General features: G+C 34.6%; 1 protein-coding gene, 1 non-coding gene and 1 pseudogene across 3 annotated transcripts; 1 reads left to right on the forward strand and 2 right to left on the reverse strand.

The window, feature by feature from the left end:
• Positions 1-1601: 1601 nt before the first annotated feature.
• On the reverse strand, positions 1602-3591 carry LOC132191065 (pentatricopeptide repeat-containing protein At5g40410, mitochondrial-like; annotated as a pseudogene).
• A 172-nt stretch (positions 3592-3763) lies between these two features.
• Positions 3764-3908, forward strand: LOC132191192 (U4 spliceosomal RNA). The gene has a single exon (XR_009441221.1). It is a non-coding gene; the product is annotated as a U4 spliceosomal RNA (small nuclear RNA).
• Positions 3909-9667: 5759 nt separating this feature from the next.
• Positions 9668-12376, reverse strand: LOC132189769 (uncharacterized). Of its 2 annotated transcripts, XM_059604554.1 has the most exons (7): positions 12130-12376; positions 11773-11999; positions 11129-11269; positions 10957-11037; positions 10713-10858; positions 10553-10631; positions 9668-9730 (listed from the first exon to the last, which is right to left on the reverse strand). In XM_059604554.1, the coding sequence occupies exons 1-6, from the start codon at positions 12353-12355 to the stop codon at positions 10583-10585; spliced, it is 870 nt and encodes a 289-aa protein (XP_059460537.1). In that variant the 5' UTR covers positions 12356-12376; the 3' UTR covers positions 9668-9730; positions 10553-10582. The 2 variants fall into 2 exon arrangements, with proteins under 2 accessions (XP_059460537.1, XP_059460536.1); XM_059604553.1 differs by lacking the exon at positions 9668-9730 and having other exon boundaries at positions 10381-10631.
• Between the last annotated feature and the right edge of the window lie 769 nt (positions 12377-13145).

The raw sequence follows: 13145 nt of genomic DNA on the forward strand, positions 1-13145 counted from the left end.
ATAACCAAAAGGGAAAACTTCACTTATCCCCTCAAACTTTCGTACTTTTTGCAAACATCCCCCATTGTTCAAAAACTCTCACTTTTATGTATCAAATTTTTAGTTTCGTTCACTTTGCCCATTCCATTAGGATTTTCTGTGAAATCCCAACGGACGGTGTTAAATTACTAAAATATCCTTATTTTTTATTAAAAATATATATATTTTTTAAAAACTCTTGACTCGTGAGTTTATCGGTAGATCTAACCCACCTATATTGTGACCCATGGGTCATATTATTATTATTATATTAATAAAAAAAAGAAAAAAAAAAAAGAAAAAGAAGAAGACGGGTATTATGCCGACCCACTGGGGTTCACAAGTGACCCGCTGGTGGGTCACTGGTGACCCTCTATTAGGTCATAATTGACCCACTGACGGGTCACAAAAGTGACCCCTGGTGGGTCTTGTGACCCTCCGAAGTGACCCCCGGCAACGGAGTTCACTTTTTTTTTAATATAATAATTTTTTATTTATAAATAAGGATAAATTTGAAATTTTAAAAAAAATTAGGGGTATAAAGGACTTTTACTCATTTGACCGTTTGATTCTACTGCAAAATCCTGACGGAATGGGCAAAGTGAAAGAAAATAAAAATTTGATACATCAAAGTAAGAGTTTTTGAACAATGGGGGGTGCCTGCAAAACGCGCGAAAGTTTAGGGGGGCAAGGGAAGTTTCTCCTAACCAAAAAACAGTTTTGGCAAAAGCTTAAAAAATAAAGTTTTTGCCCAAAAACTATTTTTAACTTAAAAACTTTATTTTTCAAATGCAATATCAAATAGGCTCTTACAACAACTACAAGGGCTACAAAATAAAGGGGAAATGTGGGGTGAATGCTGGTCCAACTAGCAATTATATTTGAGAAATTACACAGCAATCATATTGATTGGTCCGCTAGTGGACCATGGTTTGTAAAGAAGCTTTTTTTTAGAAACAAACCAATCATAGTAACAGGGCCCGCTCTCGGAGGCTACGTCAACGATGGGGCTAGAGTTGGGCCACCATTGGAAAATAATGTTCATAAAACAAAATATAATAAATGCACATCGCCACCGGTGGAGGTTCAAGTTTTCAATGAAGTAAGTAAACGATAAGATGGCTTTAATTTTATTCCACAATGAACATGACCCATTCAATTACCAGGAAACAAAATGAAAGAGGTCCTTTGTTCAATGTTCGGATTCAAATAATTTTTTGTCCAAAAGAAAGAATGGGAAAAAATTATGGAATTAGGATTTCTTATCGAGAGAGGCTAAAACATACATTAATATATATATTAACTGAAAATTTTAAAACTGGAGGGGGCATGGCCCCTCAGCCCCTAGTTCTCCCTCCTAAAAGATGCACTCACACTGTTTGGGCTTGAGCCCCTTTCTCAACCATCCTCAAATCTTTGGGTTGGGATGAGCTTCAGAATGCTAAATGATTTAGGAGGAGTGGGCTTGGGATGAAATAGTATTTATCAGTCCAAGCATTTAGCATGGATTGCAGACCTTGTAATACGGGGAAAAGTATGCATTCCTCTTCGAACTATCACGCGATTAGTAATGTCCCATAAAATTTTCAATTAAACCAATGTTTCATACAAACTCTACTAGAAACTTGTAATGTAAAGAAGAGATAGGGGTTTCTTACATTCAAGTGCTCGATCTGCGATAATCATGCTGTAATTTGTAAATCATCATTTTGATTGATGCAAAGTTTCACCAATAATCACCACAAGAGCACAATCCATTGTCAAAGTGGTGAAATCGCTTTGAATCTCGTATTATGATGGCACGCTTCTCAACCAGTGATATGAACTTTGCGGTGCTGTGACAGTCGCCACATATTCTAAGATTCTTTGTTATGATTAACGGCATGCCTGCATTAGTCACCAAAAGGCCAAAGGCAATGGCTAGCTTCTCACTGTGCTTGTTGATCATATCCTCTTTAACTTCCTCTTCAACATCATGTAGAACAAATTCAGTTTTAGACACAAATCCGGCCTTCCGAATCTTTCCAATCAGTTCTTCCAATTTTACATATATCTTCTCCGATAGAGGGTGAGATCGATCACCAACTACAAATCTATGGATTTTGTTTCCATGTTCAATAAAACTGCAACCGGCGTTTCTGATGAGAATCCTATCCTTCATTAAAGCCCTCACCTTTGAAGCATCTCTCCATGGACCAGCAGCACAGAATATATTCCAAAGCATGATATAGTTTCGGGGGTCTAATGGGTCTAAAGCAATCAGTCGCTCTGCAACTTCTTTCCCAAGCTCAATGTTACCATAAACCCGACAAGCACTAAGGAGGACCCCCTACACACCAGAATTAGGATCCATTGGCATGTTTATAATCAGCTCATAAGCATCATTCAGAAGACCAGAGTGGCCTAGAAGATCAACCATGCATGAGTAATGATCCAACTGGGGTTCAATTCCATGCACTTCAAACCCTGAATGGCTACAAGCATTTGACAAATGCGTGAAGGTGACATGATCAGGCTCTAAACCTTCCTTAACCGTGTATTCAAAGAGCTCCATTGCTTTTCTTCCAAACCCGTGGACAGCATAGCCTGCAAGCATGGCTGTCGAAGCTACTCTGTCTGGATGAATCATCTCTCCAAAAACTTTGCGTGATGCATTTAATCTCCCCAACTCCGCATACAGATTCAAAAGTGCAGTTGCAATTCTTTCATTTGCATTAAGACAACATCTGAAAATTACACCATGAATGCCCTCTGCTAGTTTTCCTACACCTAAATCTTCACAAGCCCGAAGCAAAGCAACCATAGTACCTTCATCAGGCTTAACTCCAGCCATTCTCATCAAATTAAAACAACTCATACTCATACCTTCCTCTGCAAACCCATTCTGGGTGTAAATCACGATCATTGAATTCCAGGAAACAATACTCTTAATGGATATTGCCTCAAATATTCGACAAGCCGAATCTAAATTCCCAGACTTCCCATACATATTAACAAGAGAATTAACAACCTTAGTTTCCAACAACATCCCCATTTTCAGTGCATACCCATGAATGTACTTGCCTACATCAGTACATCTAGAGCTCCCATATCACTACAGGCTGAGACTATAGATAACAATGTAACCTCGTTAGGTTTTATTCCAATCTCAAACTTCATTGTGAAAAATGCACTAAGGCACTTACCAATAAACCCTCCGTTCAAAAACCCGGAAATTAACGAATTCCAGGAGACAACATCCTTATTAGGAATTTCATCAAACAACATCTGCGCATCTTCTGCACAGCCATATTTGATGTACAAAGACACCAATTGATCACCAATAAAACCATCACTGTAATTTACAGATTTCACCACGCGGGCATGAATTGCACGGCAGTAGGAAACGGAAGAGCAAGACTTTACAGCAAAAATTAGAGCGGAAACAAGTGGTTCTTGATTTGTACATGTCGGAGACAAGAATCGAGGGAAAAGAGCATTGTGGATTTTTCTCTGGCTGAAGAGTCTGTAAAGAATCAGAGGGTAGTGATGACTGTATGAGAGAGCACGTAATGGAAGTGAGGCGAGAAGGTATTATCATCTCCCATCATTCAAAGTTGCCAAGAACGCTACTTTGCTCCCTAAACAATCCACTAAAAGCTTTGACTTTGAGATGCGGTCCGACGTAAAGTCGGACATCGAAAAAATACTAGTTAGCGGAGGCAAACGAGGACTACAAAAAGAGATGGGTAACACGGTAGTCCGTACCTTTGCGCTTGGGGCAATGACGCAGCGAGTGAAGTTCTAACGGAGGCGCGTCTATTGCTGGTTGAAAACTATTTCCAAACCACCTCATAGGCCTGGGTTAGGCCCAGGCCTTTGAGAATTTCTGGAAGGGCTCCCTTTGGGCTTGGGTTCTGTTTTAATTAGAGGAGATTCGCCTGTTATGGTTCGTAGCCTAAAGCTTTGGCGAACAGCTCGCCTGGTTTTGCGCCAAAGCTCAATGTTAACAGTGAGATTCTTAAAATGTGGTTAGGCCACACTTATTGTTGCTTAATGATTGAATTGAACTCCACCCAACACTCGTGAATCATGATAATCAAAATGAGAATTTTTTATCCTACTTGATTTATGTGACTGTCAATTAGCCTTAGATCAGTTTTTATTATTAATAAAATGATCAGTTTTTATTAATAAAATAAAAAAAGTTAGGAGTACAACCAAATCTTTACTAAGAGATATCATGGAAAATAAAATGGTGCGAAACTTATTCATCAAAGAGGCTCAAAATAATTAATCAAAATAAATGTTGTAGGTACGAATGAATAAGTTTCACATCAGTTTGATACTCATTTCTTAATAAAAAATTTGGTACACCATTTAAAATAAAAAATAAAAAATCAATAACTGATCAACAATTCTACATCAACAAAGTGAAAAAAAAAAAAAATTGATTACAACATTACTCTATCAAAATAGTAGACTATCAAACCCACATGTACGATTGTGGTAATGCTTCCTAGTGATGGTATCCTCAATCTCGCTCTACTCATTAAATTGTGTATAAAGCTTAATTTTATCTAATAAAAAACCCATTTAAAACATAATATCTAGCAAAAAGAACACTGCATCCAGCTAGTTAAAATGGCTAAGAATTTGCTAAGCAATGCTTAAACAATTCATAAGCTTTTTAAAAAGTGAGTAATTAAATTTTTTTTTTTTTAAAAAAAAAAGGAAATCTTTTGACTAAAATCTATCCAAACATTTACCGGCCCAACCATTCTTTAAAGGTTTTAAAAACAACTTAATTATTTTCTGTCGCATATAAACAACGTTTGAGTCTTTGAGATACTATCAGAGCGAGAAAGCCCAAGTGCTCAAGTGCATGTCAGAGAGGAGAAAGAGTATTGACTTGTCGTACACCCTCCAGAAATGTCAGGCTGCAAATGGTACAAGAAACCAAAACTTTGTTTTCACAATCACTTTTTTGCGGAGAAATTCAGAGATGGTTTTCTCTTTCCTTAATAGCCTGACAGGCTGACACGTACGCTCTAACTCTTTTAATTTTAGGAAGGTTTATTCATTACCAAGGACTTTTCAGCTTTTAATGGAGAATCAAACAAAACATATTTCACCCCTATTTACGCAAATGGATAAGAGGAAAATTTACAGTGCAATCGTTAGTCCTTTTCCGATGTTGCTACGTAGGGAGTGTAAACAAACGGAACTTGAGCGAGTTTTGACTGTTTGGGATCGACTCAAGACTTGGAACGTTGTTCGAGCTTTGCTTGATAGGGTTGGAATTCTATTCGAGCTCGAGCTCGTCTATTTTGGACGAGCTACTCAAGCCCCAAACTCAAGCTTGACTTTTTTTTGCAATTTAAGTACATTAGATTTTTAAAAAATACAAAATCTTAACATAATTTTTTTTTTTTTTTAAAAAAAAAAAAAAACCAAATTCACACTAAAATGCTAACAGAAATCAGAATTAACTAAACCATAATCATCCTTGGCAAATTAATCTCCACGGTTTCACCTCACAATCATCCATACAGAATCAACTAAAGTCTAAAATGCTAAAGAATATTGAGCAAACAAAATTATGTTCCCTCTGGGAAATTAATCTCCACCTTACAATCATCAATACATAATCAAGGAACTAAAATGCTAAAGAAGCAGATTAATCTCCACTTCACAATTTCATACAGAATCAACTAAAATGCAACATTAAGCAATAACAATTACTTTCCCTCTGACAGGTTAATCTCCACCTCACAATCATCTGTTTCCTCCTCCTTACATAAAAAATGCAAAGTAATTAGTTTAAGTACAAGATATTAAGAAATTGAAAATAATAAAAATAATTTAGAAAAAATTGAAACTCACCGTAGAACTCCTTAGAACTACTAATTGTCTGATTAAGTGCAGCAACCTATTAAATCAGACTTGAAAATATACTTGGAAATATATTGAGACTGAATAAGGAAAACCCAAATTTCAAACGATCCACCAGTCCAAGACAAACACTCCAAACCGATCATATTAGTCTATAACAATTCTAATTACCGTAATCAAACCAATAAATCATGGACTGGAAACTAATCAGAGAACAAAGATTCTATCTTCCAGAGACAAAACAAGGAGATCCAGATCAGCAATTCCCAAAATATTCACTTTTAATTTAGGGAATCTTACCGATTCTTTGTTGGCACTACCATATTTGCTCTGAATCTGCATAAAACCCAACCATTATAACTATTTGTACAAAAGTTAAATTCAAAGATTAAACTTTAAATTACAGCACAAACAGAGCAAACCCCCAAAACTTAAAGTAAATGAGTTAGATTCATGAAAAAAATACTTGAAATTGTCACCGATGAAATGATGATCTGTGAGAATAAAGTGAGTAATACAAAGTTTATTGCAGATTTTTTTTTAGAGAGACCCTGAATCTAAACAAAAGAACACTAAAGAAAGCTTCACCGAGAGGCAAGACATACCATGAGAGGCGATAATGAGACTAGTTTCATTAATCAAATCCAACAGCCGGTATTAAATTCAATTCAATTAGACGGCCACGATTAAATTCAATCAAAAATTTAAAAATTCAAAATTTAGGAATTATGAATAAAAATTGTGTTATTTAGTATTATTTAGGTTCAATTTGATATTTGAATTTTAATATATATTGTATCTTATATAGTTATATGTAAACATTTATATACTTATATGATTGTAACATTATATAGGTCAATGTTATTGTTAATTGTTATATACTTATATTATATGATATCATGATATATAATTTAAATTCAAATTGTTAAGTTTTTACTTACCGCAAATTGTGATTATAATGTATAAATTATGAGAAACACATTAGTTACTTCATTAATCTAATGGTAATCCTCAAGCTCTAAGTCCCAAATTCATCATGAATTCATGATTCATGAGTGACTCATACTTAAATTGTATAATCATATTATCTCACAATGTTTTTCTTAATTTAAGATTAAATATTTTTTAAATCACAATGTCAAACGCTTTATGTCACACACACTAATCACTATTATCATATTACATATAGTATTATTTAGTTGATAGGTTCAAATGTTAATACTTAACACGGGTCAAGTATATAATGTCAATATTAATATATATTGTATCTTATATGTAAACATTTATATACTTAATACTTATATGATTGTATTATGGGTCAATGTTAATTGTTATGTACTTTTATTATATGATCTCATGATCACGATTCACAACATCAACATATGATTTAAATTTAAATTGTTAAGTTTTTACTTACCGCAAATTGTGATTATAATGTGTAAATTATAAGAAACACATTAGTTATTTCGTTATTAATCACTTAATCTAATGGTAATGCTCAAACTCTTTAGTCCTAAATTCCTCATGATCTAATGGTCATACACTCACACTTAAATTATATGATCATATTATCTCACAATTCATATTAGTATTATCTTAGATTTAAGATAATGTGATATAAGTTTTATAAGAATAAAGTATATAATTATAATGTATTGATTAAATAACACAATAACTTACGCAGATATACCATATGATTATATAATGATTAATGATTATGTGATATACGATTCCAATTTTAAAAGTGTAAACTATCTAATGATAATATTTTTATTAAATGACACAATAACTTGTACCATATGATTATATTATATGATAAAATGATTAATTATAATATCAAATATTTCCTATTATCTACTCTATATATATATATATATATTATAAGCGACAAAGTACAAAATGATAAAATTTGGTATAAAACGACAAAATAATTTTTTAATTTAAATTTGGTATAAAATCCGGTATTGTTGTGTTTGTGTTTGTGTTTGAGTTTTGAGATTGAAATATTTTCAACCTTTAGATTCATCTAAAGGCTCAAATTAGAGAAAATGAGATTCTCATTTTTCCCTCAATTGGAAGGGATCCGGATCTGCCCGTCATGTTGGTGAATTGATTACAAGTCAAGTCACGTCACCTCGCCCCCTCTAGTTTTCTCCTTCTACACGTATTGGATTATTTGAATGCTTGAGAGTTGAGGGTTGCAAATAAGTTGCAGTCCCTTCATGTCGGTGAATTGATTTCTGTTAAGGAACCAGATCAAGCAGCAGCTGTTGTTAAGAGACCAGATTAGCAGGCGTTCACTGGTGCGCTCGATCGCACCATTGAGCGCAGTACCAGAGAGGAGGCATTCACTGGTGATTAACAGGCCATGATTCAAGCTGACCAACAACACATCGACACAGCTCATTCAAGCCCACAACAGATCCCCTTTTCCTGTAACAGCAGCCTCTTCTCCTTGAATCATGCTGAAAACTCAAGCTCCGTGATTCACTCTTCCATGTTTTGTGCAACAACAGCACCATCATGATGTCTTCTCAATTGCTTTACTTTTGTATTTAATATATTAGCCTACATGTAGCTTTCCTTTTGTACTTTGTCGTTTCTAGTTTCTTTGTAATTTACCTTGTACATATATGAATGAACTACTATGTCATTTGGTAAGTTAAACCAAATTAGAGCTTCCTAAATTCTCGGAGTTCGATTGGAAGAGACCTTGTGCATCAATTCAGGCAAGATGAGGCTCAATTCTTGGACCAATGCATATTACAATTATACAATATGTAATAAGTTTGATTGATATCTTATCCATCAGAGAGTGCAATCCCCTCGTCTCATATTGATGAATAATCCACATAGAGTGAGTGCATTATAAAGATACTTGTAGGTGTTAAATCTTATACTACTTCTTTACTTTGTGAGATTAAACTTTATAAGTGATTATAAAAAGCTGCAAATTTACTAGTCTTGTTAGAGTGATAGCGCAGACGTGACTAACTTTTTTGTAGGTCGATACAATTAAACCTTTAGAATGAAACGTGTTAGCAACAAAGTTGGCCATCAACTCAAACACTTGTGAAGTTTTAGTAGTTTAGTTTTCAGCCAAATGGAGAATTATATATATACACACACATAAGGGGCATTCAGGAATCAAGCTTCTGAAGTTGTTGTCGGCGACAATTTCATCTCGACACTAAATGACATTTTTGTTTTGATTTAGGTTGTTCATCCAGCACCTGGGAATGCTTCTGGCACACTTGTAAATGGTATTTTGCATCATTGCAGTCTTCCAATTGTTGCATTTTCGAATGAGGAAGTTCTTTCATATGCTGAGGATATTTCTGATGATGAGCTCAGTAGCTTATTTACAGACCCAAGTCTTAACTAGTGGTTATCTTCCAGCCAAATTGGGGCAACCATTCGCCCATGGATTGTGCATTGATTGGACAAAGGCACTAATGGATTACTTCTTGTTGCAAAGGTAACCCCCTATCCCTTGATAACTGGTCTTAAGCACCAGAAACTAGAAAACTACCATTCTATTTATAATAGTCGGATTTGTCTTGTGGACAATTATACTCTGATGGCAGAATGAACACTCTCATGCCCATTTATCTGAACAATTCAAGCAACATACCATCTAAAGAGTATACATTAGTCTTACTTCTGGAGTGCCATCTCCAACTACTAGGCGTGTTGAGGTCCCAATTGGTTGTGATTTAAATAATCGGATTCGCATGGTTGCTGTATCGGGATCAAGTAATTGTAGACAAGCCTGCCATGCTGCTAGTAGGTGATTGATGGTCCTCCATCACTTCCATTGTCATGTGCTTAAGTTATGCTTCACAATGTTGGCAAATGCAACTATTCAGGAGAGAGAGAATATGATATGGCAGTAGGGATTTAAATCCTGAGCATTTAGACTACCTTGCTATCAGAAATGAACCCTTAAGGCCTAAAGTAGTGAAATATAGGAATTTGTATTGTTTATTAATACTTTCATTATTTTTTCTTTTTTTTGTCCTAAAAAATATTATCAAAGGAGTACCAAATTTTTCTTTCATATTGATCATAACTTAGCAAAGTTGTGCTTGACGTCTTCTTATAATATCGAAGTTGTCTATATGTGTAAACTTCCAAACAATCATCAATAATATCAATCTTCTCCAATGTACTAAATTTTAACATAAATAAAATAGAACACTAATTCATGGACAGAAAAAATAAATAAATAAAAATAAGAAAAAACAATTTTTTTTTTTTTTAATCCTCTCAGAAGCAAAGTAACCAAAGTCCCACCAACGAGGCAATCTTAAAACCTAATCAGTTTCTCTTAAGCTTTAAAAAAAGATCAAATACATGTTAAAACATTCGGACCTCTGTTATTATGAACTGAATTACATCTCTCTTTGTTAAGGCATAAACTTTAAAGTGCTTTTTATTCTCTAATGATGTAAATGCCACAAAGATCTCATAGCAAGTGAAACAATATCTTGGATCATTTAATTAGTAAATTAGAAAGAAAAAAAAAAGTCTAGTAGGGCATTTAAATAAAATCATTTATAACTAGCAAAGAATATTAAAAAATGATCGAGATCAAGATCCCTTGCAATCGATTGTACTCTAAATTAAATGACATTACTTTAGTCAACTTGATACATACAAAATAAAAACTTTTGGAAGCATCCCAATCTCACACCACTCCCGATGGGAGTTGCATGTCTTCACGATCATCAAAATGGCTGCATCCAAAGGAGAAACGTTTAGAATTAATGTGCTTCCCAGGAGCAAGTTTGCAAATTAAATCAAAGCAGTTTACATACATGGTCACGTAGTAGTAGCAAAAATCTGCAAGAATGAAACCATTTACAATTTCGGAGAGGACACCCATAATAGTCCACCATATATTATCATAACCCACAAAAGCATAACCCAAAAATATCACCGATTGTCCTCGAGTAAGCAATATCTGCATAAAAGAATCAAATCATATATATCAATAGCTTGGAAAGAAATTGAGCTACCATTAATTACCATATACAAATTAAGAGCCAAATCATATCTCACCTCGATAATCCAATTTTCAACATATACTATTCTCGAAAACCCCAGCCAACATATATATTGTGCTGTAACCGGATCAACACTCTGAGAATTTGAAAAAAGAAAAAATGAGAAAACAATTTCTACAAGTCAGTGCACCATCAAAATGGAAAAAAAAGAAGAGAATAAAACATACCTCTCTCTTCCGTATTACTTGCAGCTGAGGTAGCATCGAAATAGAATTAAGATAACAACAGAAGGCGACAGTAATCCCACTCCAGCTATTTTCCGGTGTCATGGGATGAATTAATAATGATAGCAAAGCACAAGGTATTAGCTGTCTCGAATTCAAGATAAACCCATGACAAGGTATTAAAGAAAAGACCGGAGGTAAATTTCCAAAATAAATAAAAATAAATTAACAAAAACATGGTAAAATGTAATGTAGTAGATTCCAGCAAATAAACCTTTACTTTTTTCTTCCAAATCATTGCGACAGTTGACAGAACAAAGTGATAATTCACATGTTTAGTTTCGAATTCAGGAAACATGTTAAATCACTGTTTTTCCTAAAAGCCTAAGCTGATGGGAAGTGTTAAGGCACAAATATGAACCCTAATGAAAACCTATGAAAGCAATGATAGTCCTGCCAGCCCAAGAACATCTTAGGGCAAGCAAACCTGACAACTGATAACTGTATTGACCTCATATATGATTTATGCAAGTTTAAAACACATGTATCAAGTAAAATTGAATCAAGATTCATTTATTTTTATAGGCGAATGTATGCTACGATTGTGAATGTTAAAACTATTTACTGCAAAAGAATTGAGGACTTACTAGGTATAACAATTTGAAGTTGTGCTGTTTGTCCACATAACTAGACTTATATTTAAAACCAACCATATAGATGGCCACAAGTGTTCCCAAAATTGAATAGATGGCCACAACTGTTCCCAAAAGTGAATTTACATCAAGCGGGCGTAATTCGGATTTAACGAGGCCAGCATAAGACAGTTTAACCGCCAGATGCAAAGCTGTTAGATGCAGTGATTTGAGTGAAAGCCCTGCAGATCAAAGCAATGCTGTAATTATCAAGTTTTGTGTCAAAATTTCCCAAGCTAGAAACTGATTCATTGTCTTTGTAATGTAAAGATACAAAAATTGTAAAAGACTTGTTCTTTAATTTTCTCTTACCAGCACATGTGTCCTTCTGGGTGAGGGTGGCACCAAGGAAAATGGCTCCTATCATGTGAATGACGTCTCCTATCAAGGAAATGCCTAACGGATCTAACATATTTAGCCACCGCGTGATCCCCAGACCACCCAGGATGAGGAAAGTCAGCGCGCCCACCGCATCCATCGGCCATGGAGGCTTTTCCCCTGACTCTACAGCGGCCGATTTCCTCTCTTTCTCGCTCATTCTCTCCACCAATAGCGGTGATGTGGAGTTGGCAAAAACAAATATACGTGGGATTCACCTTTTTTTTATATATATATATATATATATATATATATAAAAGGTGTGATACAGTCACAACTTAAACTCAATTTTGACCAATTTTTATACCAAATTTCTCAATCTCTCTAGTTTAAGGCTCTTTCTCCTCTATAAGCAGTTTTTTTAAAAAAAACTTAAAAAAAAAGTTGGGCCAAACTTGAATTTAAGTTGTGCTTTTATCATATATATATATATATATATATATATATTGAAATGAAAAACAAAATCGTTACAGTTTGTTTGTGTAGGGGCTATTTATAGGCTAGAGAGTTGAGGTAAAATTGAATTAGTTCTCATGAAGAGTTGAGATAGACTTCAATAGTTATCCTAGAGATAAGCTTGAGTTATAACTCCCCATCTTTGAGTAGGTCTTTGTGAAATAGAGTCTCAATTGGACTGTGTCTTCTACTATTTAATTTATTTTCTTGTGGGCTTTGGGCCCAAAATCTTCTGGGCTTATAAAGTGAATTTATTCCTAACACAATATATGGAAGTTTTAAAAGAAAAGATGTGCAGTGCTTAAGGAGAACGATTAGGTGGAGCATTCAAAAGAGAGAGAATTAAAGTCGGACTTGAAGGGTAAAATAAGATTAGGGTTTCAGAAAGAAGAGGAAAGAGAGGCGTTACCTGGAAACAAAGGAAAGACAAGCAAAGCTGATCACCGTGGATGCTTAAATTTGACACGAATAGTTAAACATCGTTTGGTTCGCGG

This window comes from Corylus avellana, chromosome ca8 (assembly GCF_901000735.1).
Source record: "Corylus avellana chromosome ca8, CavTom2PMs-1.0".
NCBI classification, from domain to species: domain Eukaryota; kingdom Viridiplantae; phylum Streptophyta; class Magnoliopsida; order Fagales; family Betulaceae; genus Corylus; species Corylus avellana.